Here is a 15253-nt window from a genome sequence, read left to right as displayed (position 1 = left end):
ATTGGGCTGTATCCACCTACTGCAAACCAGTGTGTTGCACCTACACCAAGCAGTGGGTTTTGTGAACCACTGCACTGATTTGATTGTTCACGTCTTATATTATGCAGTCTGTTTAGCTCTTCCATGACTTCAGGTTGTTTCCAGTTGAGAGAGATTACTGAGATGAAAATAGTTGTATCCATTTTGTAACTTATCTTTTTTTTTTTTTTTTTTTCAATGTCTTTTTGAACCTGTGTAAACTTAATACCATCCAGAGCATCCTTTGGCAGTGAATTCCATAGGCTTCTTCCTACTACTTTTCTGAGGGATGGTGTCTTTTTGTTGGTTTTAATCTGGTCTCTGCTAACTTCATCATGGTCAACATCAGTTAGATCTTCTTACTCTTGCTATAAATACATGTCTTTGATTATTTATCTTGCTCTTTTGCTCTTCTTTGAGCAAATAAGTTCTCCCTTTCTGGCATAAAAGCAACCAGAATTGCATACAATATTAAAAGGCAAGTTATAATTTTGAACAATCACATAACATTGTTATGTTTGCTTTGGTAATTTTCCTGCAACAAATGCGTAGTAATTCCTTCCCTCTCCCCCTTTCCCCATTCTTTTTTTTTTTTTTTTTTTTTTTTTTTAACTGAGTATTGAGATTTCGTTTTTGTGTTTTCTCTCCATTATGACCTTGCATAAATCAGTGATGAATGAAATCAGCAGAAGATGAGAACTTCACAGAGAATGTTGTGTTACTGGAGTTACTGTTTAATTTTATTTTATTTATTTTTTTTTTTTAAAAAAAAAAGGATAAACAATGAAATTTTGGTTAATGTAGAAGAAAATTTCTTAGAAGCAATGAATTTAAAGATGGCTAATATTGGCTATTGAGTCACAACAGATTCGGGCACCAGCTGATGGTTTATGAACTGAAACAGCTTTCATATCACATGTAATGTATTTGTAGGTTATTAGACTCAATTTAAACTTTCAGGATCTTCTACGTTGTTGTAAAGAATAATCTTTTGAGCACATTGCTGTAATCCCATCTTTAACACTAGACTGACTTGTCAATCCAAACAGAGATGGTTTGTGAAGATAAGAACCACAGGACTGTCTGCCCTCTGCAGTGGGGAGTGAAATTAAAAATAGACTATGCTACAGCACAAGGGAAACAAATGCAGACAATCAGCAAAAATTAAAAAGATTTAGTAATAACAGATACTATAAAAGTGAAAGGGACTTAATATTTGAAAAGTCATTTGGGAGATCAGACTATCAGAGGAATTTTGGAGCACAGCAGTGCATTTATTTAAATGCGGTACAAGTTGAATTTACCCTGTGTTCAGTATGTACTGAATATACTTGACTGTTGCAGCAAGTAATGCATTAACATGGTGAAGTAAAACAACCTGATTTTTCATGTCTTCCTCCTACCTTTCCCCAGAATTCTTTGCTGTAAAGTATCTCAGAGTGATAAATGAAACTAGGGAGAGGAAAGCTTACTGCCATTTACCACCTTATAGAGATTTCCACAATTTTTAAAACAGGTTCAATTCAATGTAAAAATATTTTGTGTTTGAATATCATGGAGGACGGTGAACTGGATTTAAGTTTAAAATTCCATAGTATGTGGAAGATGGGAAATAGAAATAATTACGTGTAATTCCTTTGCTCAGTCCCAGCTTACATATTATTTCATAAGTGTTTTTGATGAGTTGCGGATTCTGTTTAGGCAAGACAAGATTAAAGGATTTCTGAAGGTGTCAAGTGTGAAATGTGAACTATTTTTTATGGATTTCTGGTCAGATCATTTTGGAGTTATCAAAATACCTTTTAGTTTTTTGAGAATATCTCCACTGGATAAATGAAGATTCAGTGATCTGTGTAATATCCTTAATTTGAAGAAACCTTTGAAGTACATGTCTTTTTTAAGTTTATGAATCCAAATGATGTTTTGAAATTTTGAATATCTGTAATAGAAATGCAGCTAGAGAATAAAACTTCAGAGAAAACATGAAATATATCCAGTTCCATGGTTCTTTAAATGGATTATATTAATGGTTATTAAGGGTTATTAAGGGTTTTGTTTTGTTTTGTTTTTAATTCCTGGACTCAGGAATTAATTTCAATTTAATTATTGCCTAATCCAGTACTATTTCAACAAATCTTCATTTACCTGCCTGAAAATATTCTTTATTCTGGCTTGACATCTAGCCTCATGAAAATCAGTTTAACAATCAAAATGCCCAAGGATGTTCTTTGTGTCTTCTGGAAAGAACAGATTTTGAGATTGAAAAGTCTTGCAAAGCTGTCATCTAGTTTGCAGTCTGTAATATTAACAAAGATAATCAAGAGCATAAAGGTTAGACAGGTTTTCTTTCATGTATAAATTGAGATGTTATTTTTTTGTTTTACAGTTTACATAAAATCCTAATGGATCTCCAGAATCAGCAACTAGCCCAGTTAGCTGACTGGCTAACGAAAACAGAGGAAAGGACAAAGAAGATAGATTCAGAGCCCTTAGGACCGGATCTAGAGGACTTAAAGCGTCAAGTAGAAGAACATAAGGTATGATACGGTATTTGGGTACTGCATGCATATGTAGTTTCCAAAAGCTTTAAAAAGTGAATTTTTAACATTTTGAATGGCTATTGCTCCCATAAGAGCACAGCAGTGTAATATGGAATCTTGGTTTAATATAAATTGTTTTGTACAATTAACAGGCTTTTACGGAGCTACTGTATCACAATTCTGACTTTTATCCTAATACAAAAAGTTTCTTTTTTCCACATAAACAATGCACAAGAATACACTAGGCAACTGTAACATCTCTTTGTCATACATTATAATACAAATCTTATCAGATTTTATAATGCATGTGTTTTTTTTCTTTTTTCGTGTTGCATTTTTCCTCGTGCATGCTGTAAAAACATTGATTCTGTAGCCATAACTGGATTGCAGCATCTTGTTAGGACTCCTGGGACTGTGAATATGTAACCATGAAGCACTATAAAATAAACTTTAACTTTAAAAAATCTCTTTTAATAATTAATTAATCAATTAATAGTATCCATGAAAAACAAAAAGCTAATAAATGAAGTGTGGGAGACAATTTGACCAATGTATTCCATATTCCATAAGGAAAATGCTCTTCAATTTGAAAGGGAGGGAGCTGGAGAGAGACTATAATTCATGTAATAGATTTTTTTAACTGAATTAAATCAGCTTTGCATTAATTGAAGTTTCACAATGAATGAACCTTTTTCCTAATTACCTTTACATATGCACTACTAAGCATCAGTGTATCTTTAAAGAGGTAATACATATATATGTATTTGTGACACGTATGGTGATAGTGTTAGGAAGATACTGAGAAGTATAAAAAATAGAGAATGAAGTGATAGAGATGTACTGTGATAATCTATTAGTTTCCACAGCAGTAGTTCAAAATCTGTCTAGAGTTCTGTAGTGTCTTGACAGGTTTTAACATTTGCTGCTTCATGGCCTATGTCAGTACTATAGTGTACAGGCTCTAGAGGGCAGATAATCTCCCAGAACAAATTAATATTGAAAACAGCTTTTGTGGTTTCTATAGAAGAGATCAAAAGCAGTGAAAGGTCGCGTGAGCCACTTTAGTGTTGAAGATAATTTTTCTGCATTCTGATTAAGGAGTTCTGAAGAAGTACAGGAATTCTACTGCTTCCCTTTGTACTCTCACTGCTTTGTGAGATGATGATTTAGGTGTGAGATGATGTAGGTTTGCTAGTGAAGTGTATATTCTGACATTAAATTTCTCAGGAAAGAACAGATAGTTATGAAGTGGTATTTGGAGAAAAAAAAAAAAAAATTTTGAATACAGTAATATTTTTTGGTATCTTCACAACTGAACATCTGTTTTTTCCTTTTAATTACGCATGTATAGTTCTATGTAGGTAAAAAAAAGTCACCTCTCTTCCTGAGGTGAGAAGGTAGGCCACGATCATTTCAAGTTAAACAAGGATGATAGGTTGGTTTTGTCAATGTCCTATCTCCATCTCCTCTTTACTTCTGTCATCTTCTCCCCCTCTTTCTCCCTTTGTTAATACCTCATTTCCACTCTTTATTTCATTTTATTTTTAGCCTTATGACTTCCCTACCTGCTCCCACAGTTCAATTTTTCAGTTTATTTACCAGGTCCAACACTACAAATAGTCATTCTGTAATGCAGATTGGGAATCACACCTATCACTGGGATCAGAGAAGGCAAATAGCGTTTTTTTCAGCATGCGGCTTAGTTCAGTAGTGTGAAAGATGAATAACTTGATAGTACAGAAACAATTCCTGAATGGATTGGCAGAGAGATTTTATGTTATTAGCAAGGCATAATCTTTGGTAAGAAATTTGGAATAGTTAAGTGTATTTTGGAGCAATACACAAATATTTTTTTAAAAAGACTATTGCTTTTGCAGCAATATCTTAAGCATTTTTTTTTTTTGCAGTTGTAAGAATCCTTTATTTATAATGTTATTAAGGGAGAAAGCTATTTTTCAGTAGAAGTCTGAGAGCTATTGAATAGTTCAAGCCAAATAATGCCATACATTTTATTATTAAGGAAAAAATGATTTTAATTAATGGTTTTTACTATCATCATTCCACATTATTATACAATTTATAATTTTTTTTAAAATAATTTCATTACCTTTTTTGGGGAAAAAATAAATCTTGAGCTGCTTCTAGGGTTTTTGTTTCTGTTTTTGTTTTTTTTCTAGAAGGCTGGGCTTTTATTTTCTTTTTATTTTTGAATGAAAATATCATTAACTTCAGAAAATACTTAATGTGAGGATCTTGTAGTAATTGATTAAAAAAAATAATAATAAAAAGAAAATCACAGAGGTAAATTAAGAGACTTCCAAACTGTTCAAATATCAGGGATATATCTTTGGGTACTTCGATATCCTGTGTAATTTTATTCCCTTTGAATTAGATTACCTGGGACTCAAATAACTTACGATCTGATAGACAGATAGGAATTAGAGCAGCTCTGGTGTTTTATGAGTTTTTGGTGCTGTCTCAGAGCGTCAACATATATAATTGAAGCACGGAAAGAGCACAGGGATAGATGAAGTTTTAAGTCCCTGAAAATTTCCTCCCTCCGAGCTGAGGATTGCTTGTTAGAAATTTGAATTCAAATGATCTGAACAGAGCATGCTCTGGTTTTAAAACTGTCTTCAGTAAATTCCTGTTTCAACAAGTTCCTGCATACAAATCATTGTCTCCAGTGAATTTCATGGTAAAAATAGATGCTTTAATTATGAAGAACAGCCATTTAGCTCAGGCGAATTGAACCTGGGGATTAGACAATGACTAAATTTTTTAGTTTCATTGGTTTACTGACTTCTCACGTCTTTCACAGTGTGTGCGAGGCTCACACTTTTACTTCTTGCATTTACAGAGCATCTCTCGCTCCATGGTTTTGACATATTTCATATATCCCCTAATAAGGAAGTAAAAATCACCTCCTCCCTGGATGTAACCTTTGTGAGGCTTAAATAAAAGAGTGAACAGAAGCAAACAGTTGTCATCCTGTTCCTTCATCAAGAATTGTGTCAGGATAAAGTTGAGAAGTCTGAGTTCTAAGGGTTGTTTTAATAATTTGGTGTACTTCACAGTCCTTGAGAATTGCTTTATAGTCTCGCTCTAATCACAGGCATAAAAGTCAGAACAAAGGATTCTTATGAATATATCATCCCAGAATATGCTCATAAAGGAATTAAAACTCTGAAATGTCTTAGACTAAGAGGTTTATGCCTTAAAATCAAAAGCCTATGGATTCCTTTCCTGTTGTGTATAGCTCCATTATATGTTTGTTTTTGTTTTTTGTTTTTTTTCAAATAAAACTAAAATGCTTTACAAAAGAGATGTAAAATACCTAACCTAATCTTCAGCTAGTGCATGTTCTTCATACTGAAGTGAATTATTCTACTGGAAAAAGCAGCAGAAAAATTGATATGGTGAAATTGAAATTTAACATAGTTTGTAATGCATTTATGTTTTCCACTAGCATTTAAAGTTAGCCATTTTATTTTGCAGACTATAACTATTAGACAACATATGTATGAATCATGAAGGCACACTCTGCTAAAGTGTTAAGGGCATAGTCTAAGTAATAAAGTAATGAATATTATGAAAAGAAATTCAGTAGTGCCTTCTCTGTGGCCTGAAGTTTCAATGTCAATGCTTTACCTCTGGTTATTTCAGTCTTTGCCACTTGTCCTCTTGTTACATCACAGCTGAGGAAGAAGCAAGTATGTCTGGTTGTTCAGTTCTCTACTTTTTTGGCAGGACTTCAGCTCGTTTTGTTTTCACAGAATCGTAATCATGGAATCATAGAATGGCTTAGATTTGAAGGGACCTTCGATATTGTCTTCTTCCACCCTCCTTTCCACTTACTCGATCAGATTGCCCAGGGCCCCATCCAACTGGCCTTGAACACCTCTAGGGATGGGGCAACCAGAACTTCTCTGGGCAACCTGTGCCAGTGCCTCACCTTCCTCTGAGTAAAAAATCTTTCCTCCTAATATCTTACCTAAATCTCCCCTTTTTTAGTTTAAAGCCCTTTCCAATCACTATCAAACTGTATAAAAAGTCTGTCTCCCTCCTGTTTATGAGCTCCCATTACATTCTGGAAGGCCAAATCCGTATCTCTTCAATTTAGAAATAATTATGTGGTGAGGGACCATGCCAAGGGCCTTGCAGAAGTCCAGGCATATGACTTCAGTTGCCCTTCCTTTGTCCACCAATGCTATCACTCCATTGTTCAAGGCCACCAGATTGGTTAGGCACCATCTGTCCTGGGTAAACCAAGTTGGATGTCTTTGATTGTCTCCTTGTTTCTCCTTAATGTGGCTTCCAGGAGGATTCACTCCGTGATCTTTCCAGGCACAGATGTGAGGCTCACCAGCCTGTAGTTTCTGGATCTTTCTTCCTTTCTGCCTTTCTTATAAATAGGAATAATATTTCCTTTTTTCCAGACCAGAGAATTTCACCTTACATTTTCCATTTTTTGAATATGGTTTAGAGTGGCTTGAAAACCAAATGTCAGTTCCTTCAGGTCCCTGGAATGAATGTGATCAGGTTCTGTAGATCTGTACACATTCAGTCTCATTAGTTGGTCTCAAACTTGCACTTTGTTTACAGTGGGAGGGACTTTGTTCCCCCAGCTCCTGCATAGAAGTTCAGGGACATGATAGGTATGGGAAGCCTGACAAACATTGAAGATTCAGGCAAAGAACTTGTTGGGTACCTCATCCTTCTCCATGTCTGTTGTTGCCATTTCTTCCCTTCTAATTTTTCAAAGGTGGTAAACTCCTTGGTTTTCTTTTCCAACTAATGTAAAACTAGAATCCCTACTTGTTTTTCACATCCCTTGTCAAGTTCAGTTTCAGTTTTTGTTAACAAACTGCAGGAAGGTAGAGTGTCCATCTTTCAATGGAAGTGCAGACAAAAAAAAGAGACAATAAAACCCATGAAAGGGATGTTTGTGCAGCACTGTACCTTTCAGTAACTTAAATCCTTTACTTCCTTTCCTCATTTCTCTTCCTTTTTTTTTTTTTTCTTTTAACATAGATCACATGTTTTGTGAAAATGCTGTAGATTGTTTCCTGCCAGAGAGTGAAGATGTAGGAGAGTTCTCACTGCCCTTCTCTGTGCACTGTGAGGAGAGAAGGAACAATTGATTAGATGTATTACATGAAGTCTGGGAAATTGTGGGAGGGTCAAACAAGTGTGAAGAGTTGTACAAATTTGACAAAGTTGAGAATGCCAGTTTGTGCAAATTTGATAGATAGACATTTCTTCACTTTTAGCAGTTCAGTATTTCACAGCTAAAACTGTCCCAAGTTTTACTGCAGTAGAATGCTGGATACCAAAGTTGAAAGGGCAAGACAATTTTTCCTCAGGCATTCAGAAATTGTAAAGTGCCTCTCCCAGGGTTTTTTTTTTTGTTTTTTTTTTTTTTGTTTGTTTGTTTGTTTTTTAATTCTATTTTATTTTATTTTATCGCAATAATTGAAATGAGGGTGCCACATATATTTCCTATCTTGAGTCACCTCCTGAGTACTTTCACAGTAAGTTGTTAATGAAGAAGTGTGCAGCCAAAAATCATGTGTTTAATGAAAAAAAATGCATCCTTTTAAATACTATATTATACATTTTGAAATATTACAATGTTTTAATATGCTGTTACAAAGTACACAACCCAACCTAATGTTTCTTTAAAATGGGCAGAGCTATTGCTACATATGGATACTTTAATGATATCTGTAAATAATCAACTATATCAACTCAACACATATTTTCACAGGCCACATTTTCAGTCTGAAGTTCTATAAGAGTTATGCCTTGTGAGTGTGTAATAACAAAATAAGCTATTCTTGAAAGGAATAGAAGTCTACAGAATATGCTTATGCTAGCATTCATTAACAAAATACATTTGAATGTATTTAATATTGACAGCAATAGGATTACAAGGTTATTGTAGTGGGTTAGTTACTTGTATTTGTTAGTGAGACTTCAAGCACACAGCATTTTCTTAATTTGGAATAAATTTTCTTGCGTAAATTTGTGTTTTAATTATAGGCATTTCAAGATGATTTGGAACAGGAACAAGTGAAGGTGAACTCTCTAACCCATATGGTGGTGGTGGTGGATGAAAACAGTGGAGACAAAGCGACGGCTGCACTGGAACAGCAGCTTCAGGTAACTGGACTGAGATAGAAGTGAACTTAGGTCTCAGAGAGAAAGCTGTCAGTGGCTTTAAGTGAAATAAGAAATATTTGTAGCATTGAGGTATATCTCAGAAGATTTTTCTGATTATGATCTTAAACATTTCTGTAGCCAATGACATTTTTATGTCAGTGAAATGCAAGTATTTTGCAGAAAATAACAAATAGAGTAACTTTTTTTTAAATGTTTTCTGTTTCCTTCATTATTAACACGTTTCATTTATACTCAAGACTAAGGACAAATGTTCGTCTTTTGTTTCTTAACTTTATTCCGTTAATCCTGACAGAAGTAGCAGAATTATCTGTTATATTTAAGAGAAGGACATAACAACATTACAAGTAGAGTGTGAGTTTACTGAAAAAAAAAAAGGTTTTTCTTCTGATTGGAAACTTTTGCATGTATTGTATTTTGGTATTATGGTACAAAAATGTCATGATCAACTCTCAGATGCTTAAAGGCACATTCATTTTAAATGTTACCCAATATGTGTATGGCTTTTTTTAATGCTAATACTTACCTCATCAAATTAAAAGAGCCTTAAAAAAAATAGAATTAAAAAGACCTTAAAAGAATAAGTAAAACCAAATATGTGAATTAAATAAAAATAACGCCAATATATGAAGGGTTGCCTAAGTGAATAAAGTTTGTGCAGAAATATCAAGAACATGTAGGTTTTTTTAACCACTTTTTTGGAGTTAGCATTTCCCATTAGTTTCACTTGAACGTATTTTCTAAGAAACAAAGAGAATTATTTCAGTCTCTCCTTTGTTTCATTTCTCTGTTTCATCCTCTTCTGTATACATATTTTATCAATTGTTTATTGCTTAGGATTCTTGTGGCAGGGCTTTCTAGAGCACCAGGACTGGGACAAGTCAGCATAATGTCTGTCTTTGAATCCAAACATTCTTCACTGCTTTTTAATGCAAAGTCTAAACAACAGACTTTTTGATGTTCCATTTTCTAAACAAAATTATTTGAATATCCCATGGTGCACCGATGACGTGTTTATGACAGAGCTAGCAACCTAAATGGTCTAGAAATGGTTAAACTTTACCTTTTGTTTTAAGAAAGTCTCTCACCTTAAAAGAAAAATACATAAATGCAGTGCTCTTACTATAGCTGTTCGATGAACTTAGACACAGTATTGAGACATGTTGACTGGAATTGGGAAGAAGGGTATAACTAAATGTGTCATCAGATGTCCAGATCATGCACAAGAAGTACATTAGTGTTAGAACCAAGGGTTCTTCCAGTTATCTTTTTTAGAAAGGATAAAGTAGTTTTCCTCGTTTTGGTTTACTGAACGAAAATAAACAGGCTTGTGCTTTTTTGGATCATTAAAGGCCAAGATTTCTCTAGAGAAACTCTCAATACATTCAGCTGGAAGGCATGTCTGTATAACAGACAGATGTTTGTGCTGTCTAAAATCTAGCTGATTTGGATACCAATCCTAATAAATTCGATAAATTAGTAATTAGTATGGGAATTAGTGTGGATAGTACACATTTGGCTAAGCTGATTAATACTGAGACCACAAACTGTTTCTACATCAGGGAGCACAAGCCAGGCAAGGAAACAATTCAGTCTATACTGAATATCAATTATTATTTCCTTTTAAATTTATCTTCAGTATTGGAACCATGCAAGAAAGACCGGTATTTCAGAATGTCTTGCTAACTACTCTTATTCTCTTCAGTGGAGTAAAGTAGATCCCTTGCAAACTCGTGGTTTTAGAAGGTTAACTAAACAAGGAAAATGGAATGGAAGAGGGGAAAATGAAATAAAATTTAAAAAACAAATAGGAAAAAGTTTAACTGAGATACTGTTCTGTGTTTGCAAACCTGATTCCTTCAGAGAAGGCTATGGTAAAGTATGACCAAAAAAAAGTGAAAATTATTTAAGGCATTTGATATTTGTTATGCTTCACAAATTAGAAGATATACAACTGAAATTTTTGAGAAGTGCAGGAAAAAAATAAAAAGTGGGGATTACTGCAAATTGAATCTAATTTTACATTCTAGAGACAATAATGTTCTTCAGTAAGGTCACAACTACACCCTTTACCCTCACAAGAGGCAGAATTGATTATTTAAATTCCTTACGAGGAGAAAGTCAGCCAATTTAAAAAAGGGATTGATAGGAGGAGATTTTCTAGTCTTACTATTGTGATGTAGAATTCAAAGCCCTATAGAAGAGGCATTTGCAACGAACCTGAAGTATGATGTATAGCAGAAAACACACAGGAAACTCAGACTGAGGCAAGCATCAGTAAAAATGATTGGGGAGTCTTAATATTTTTAATTTTGCGATCTATTGAAACAATTTTATGAGAATTCATAAACTGTTTTATGAGAATCTACACAGGGCTATGGAATAAAAAGCTTATTCGCAGTTTCAATAAACAGAACTTGCTCATTACTATGATGTGTTTGTCCAGTTAAAAAAGCTTAAAGAATAACATATGTGTATGGAGCATAACAGAAATAGTCAGTTTGTAAGGATACTAGTAGAGAAGGTGCTTTATTGAGATAAAGCATGAACAATTGTTACTGTCATTGAGGAAATATATTCCTGAAATGATGCCAGCAAGGGAATTCCTGAGGAAACCTATATAGAAGCGGAGCACTGAGTAGAGTATTGGGGTGGTGTAAAACAATCCAGCTGCTGTGTGGCTCCTTCTTTCAATCATGCTCTCTTAAAGAGAAATCTGAAAGAAAAGTTCAATAATCTCATTGTTCTGAAGTCACAGAGTTTGTAACACTTTTAAAAGTGTTAATAAAAATTAAATACAGCCAAAAAGTTATGTTGCTTAGGGTATTAGGGAGGTCTGTAATATTTTTTTCCTTTATACCAGGGAAAACCACAGTCCACCTGCTGTCCTGCCAAATGTTACATTACCTCTCCTGTGTGTATGAAAAGATTGTTTATATATCTTTTTTTTTTTTTTTTCCCCACGTCATTTGCAAACTGAATATATAATCACAAGAGAGAGATTGTGTTGGCAGGCACACCTATCAGAGCATTTGTCAGAAGTACCATGGAGCAAAGCTCATAATTTGATTATGTACCTGCCAGTCTCACTTTTAAAAGCAAAACAAAACAAGTGTGTTCCACTGTCAGACAAAAGGCTTACCAAGGCTGCCTGAGTGAGATACTGGTCAGGATCAGATTTGAAAGACAGTGAACCATTTTTCCAGATAGCAGTTGAGACTGCATTTTCAAAGCAGCGGTAAATCAGTTCTGGCTTTTTCCTAGAGTATCAAGATAGTGATTTCTGAAATATTTTTGTGTATATACATATATGCATGTGTATGTATCTATATGTGTATATGTCTTTGTAAATATAAATACATATATTTGTACATGTATCTGTATAAAACAATATAAATAATTTCTTTACATATTGTAAAGGTCTAAACAGGCTGACAGGAATTTATGCTGGTTTCAAATGAGTGCTGTAGAAGCTCTTCAGATTTATTGCATGTGCCAAAAATCTGAGTCCTACTTAAGAATCAGTTAATGACACAGAAGTCAGATGCGTCCCCTCAAACAAATTACACACAGATAAGTTCACATTGCATGGAAAAGAAAAGTAAACACCTCTTCTTAAGTTGCTTTCCCAAGGTAGTCTGAGAGATTATAGCTAGCCTGGTTGAGTGTGAATATTTTATCTTTTTATACTTAACATTGTTTACTTGACCTATCTGAGTGACATTTTGTGAGGCTCTGTGTGTTTGTGCTGGTGTTGAGATCTGGCTATTTAGATAGGTAGCTTCTAGATCCCAATGGTCTCAATCCCAAGATTTACCAGAAAGGAAGCTACTGCATAAGACCTAAATCTGAATTTAGTGCTGAAAAATCAGAGGACTGTACTACCCAATCTGTTGCAGTAGTCTGACTTATTTCTCGAGAAAGTATGGGAAATTGCCTTCAGCTGAGATAAATCACTGAATGACGTGAAAAAAGCCCAGAAGGTATGAAATTTTTACTCTAATTATACCCAGTAGACAATCAGTCCCTCAAGGACTCTTGTAGGCTAGTTGAAATTAGAGCTCTCCACAGGCCTCAGGGTTCCATACTGGAATGAGATCTGCATTTGATGCATCAAATGGTTCTTGATGGCTACTGAAGGAAAGGAATGGAGAGTATAATTTTGTGGTCGATAATATACTCTTCTGGTGCTATTCTTTGATTGATGATGATGTATGTCTAGTTCTTGTAAAAGTACTTCAAAATAAGTAAAGAAGTTTTCTTAAAATATATATATATATATATATATATATGCACATTCTGCTTATAGCTGCACAGGGGAAATTCAGTGAATCTGCTAAATATTTTAAAAATGATTTTGCATATAGACAAAATTTCTTTTTACTTTAAAGAGCAGATAGCATTATTTCATTAAAAGAAGTGTCTTTCAAAAATCCTTTTATATTAGTTGCAAGCTTCAGTCTTGTTTTTTCAGTTTTTTTTTTACATCCACTTCAGTGTTCCCAAGAGTTGCATTGTTTTTACTCACTTTATCCTGTTCTTGTACTAGCTTATTTTGACCTTTTTGCAGACTGTTTTATCTTCTGTTTATCTTCTGCGTAAAGGACATTCTTTCAGAGACCTCTCAACATATGAAAAGTTTCTTTTATATGTAGATTTCTCTGAAAATTCCAGCTAGGACCATAAAATAGGCATTTCAAAGGAGCAAATAGGCATTTTACTTTTTCTCTGGAGATTTATTTTTCCAGGTATTGGGAGCAAAACCTGTGATGCAGCCTGATTTCCCAGACATCACGCAGGCTACCTACAGCTTTGGGTACTATTTGATGGGGGGAAAAAAAGGGGATAAAACTGAGCACCTTCTCATTCAGTAGTCAGTATCCACTTTAGAGAAAGTACTCGCATGGTATTTTGGACTTACATCTTTTTGTCTTAAAGTTTTTCAGCTGAGCAGTTGAACACATTCATGTCAACTCTCATAAAAAATAATAGGTTTAAGGCAATTTGGGCTATCAAGCCATTTATCGGTGTGCTTAGTCATTTCAGTTATTAAAATATAAGGTTTTGTCATACCATTGAGGCAAAAAAATAGGTTATGTTTTGTGATGCTTTTGAGACATATAGTGAAATAAGCATTATGCACTGACCAATATGTTATCTAATGCACAAATCAATGAGTTTATTAGAGGGGAGGGAAGAGAAGAGGGGACAGGGAACATACCTTACATGTATTTTAGTTTGCTTTCTGTTCTAACAGGGAATACTTAGGCTGTTCTCATTGAAAGGAGGTTAGGAAAGGAAATATTTATATTTTTTAACCAGCATTTAGGAAGTGAATAAAAATCAAATTCTAATTCTTTAAAAATAAGATTTTTCAGTTCATCTCATGTATTACCATTTGTCTCATATAAGTACTGGACTATCAGAGCTTGTATCAGCTTGAAATGCTTTTAATTATGATTTAATTTTCTGCTGTGTAATTTATTTAGATCTAAATCTGTATTAGCAACAAAGACATGTCTGGTCATGAGAAGAATTTCCTAACAACATTTATTTAAATCAGAGGTGCCAGAAGTTTTGCTGTAGGTCTTTGGGATGATTTATAAATCTTTTAGTAAAATTTGCAAGTATATTTTAAAAATGTAGTCTATAATTAGGATTCAGGAACTTTGTTGTAAATCAGACCATGAGGCACCAAAGCAACCAAATGTGGCTCACCTTACCATCTGTATAGAGAGATTTTAAAAATAGATTTTTATCCTATATTAGTGGGGAAAAATGGGCGTAGTATTTTGACTTGGACCTTGCTAAGTAATGACAAACAGGCCCTTCATATAACTTTATTGAATCATTACAATGTTATTAGTAGTTGACTAATAATAATTACTCTGAATTGTGGGAATTACAAGGAAAGACAGTTTCAAAGAAGAAGCATCTGGACTGTGTGTTTGTGATTTTTGAACTAGTAATTAGCAAGCATAGAATCGTAGAATGGCTTGGGTTGAAAAAGACCTGAATGATCCTGAATGTCCAACCCCCTGCCACAGACAGGGCCGCCAGCCTCCTACTTTAATACTAGACCAGGCTGCCCAGGGCCCCATCCAATCTGGCTTTGAACACCTCCAGGGACGGGGCATCCACAACCTCTCTGGGCATCCTGTTCCAGCACCTCACCACTCTCTCTGTAAAGAACTTCCCTCTGATATCCAACCTAAATCTTCCCTCCTTCAACTTCAAACCATTTCCTCTTGTGCTACTGTTATCTACCCTTTCAAAGAGTTGAGAGCAATAATTTTCAATAAAGGGAAGATTAGTGTTTTAATTTTTTTTTTTTTTTTTGGCTGGTTGTCAGGTGTTTTTTTTTTTCCCCCAACTGTTCTGTATCATGGAATTTGACAAAATCATTTGATGATGAATGGGTGAAATGAGCAAGTAAAATATTTTACTGTTTCATTGTTGAAGGCAAAAGTCTTTCACCAGTAATTACTTTTTTCTGTTGATATGGAAATAAG

The 15253-nt window shown here is 34.3% G+C and overlaps 1 protein-coding gene across 1 annotated transcript in view; it reads left to right on the top strand.

Moving 5' to 3' along the window:
- DMD (dystrophin) overlaps nucleotides 1-15253 on the top strand; it is a gene marked incomplete at both ends in the record, with an annotated part of 1041552 nt that overhangs the window by 351566 nt on the left and 674733 nt on the right. The window contains 2 exons of the mRNA XM_079549062.1: nucleotides 2405-2555; nucleotides 8604-8723. Coding sequence (XP_079405188.1) covers nucleotides 2405-2555; nucleotides 8604-8723 — 271 coding nt within the window. The remainder of the gene's footprint in view (nucleotides 1-2404; nucleotides 2556-8603; nucleotides 8724-15253) is intronic.

This window comes from Tetrao urogallus, assembly GCF_951394365.1.
Source record: "Tetrao urogallus genome assembly, chromosome: 1".
Classification (NCBI taxonomy): Eukaryota; Metazoa; Chordata; class Aves; order Galliformes; family Phasianidae; genus Tetrao; species Tetrao urogallus.
The sequence above is the reverse complement of the archived record's forward strand: the minus strand, read 5'-3'. Positions and strand labels throughout refer to the sequence as shown.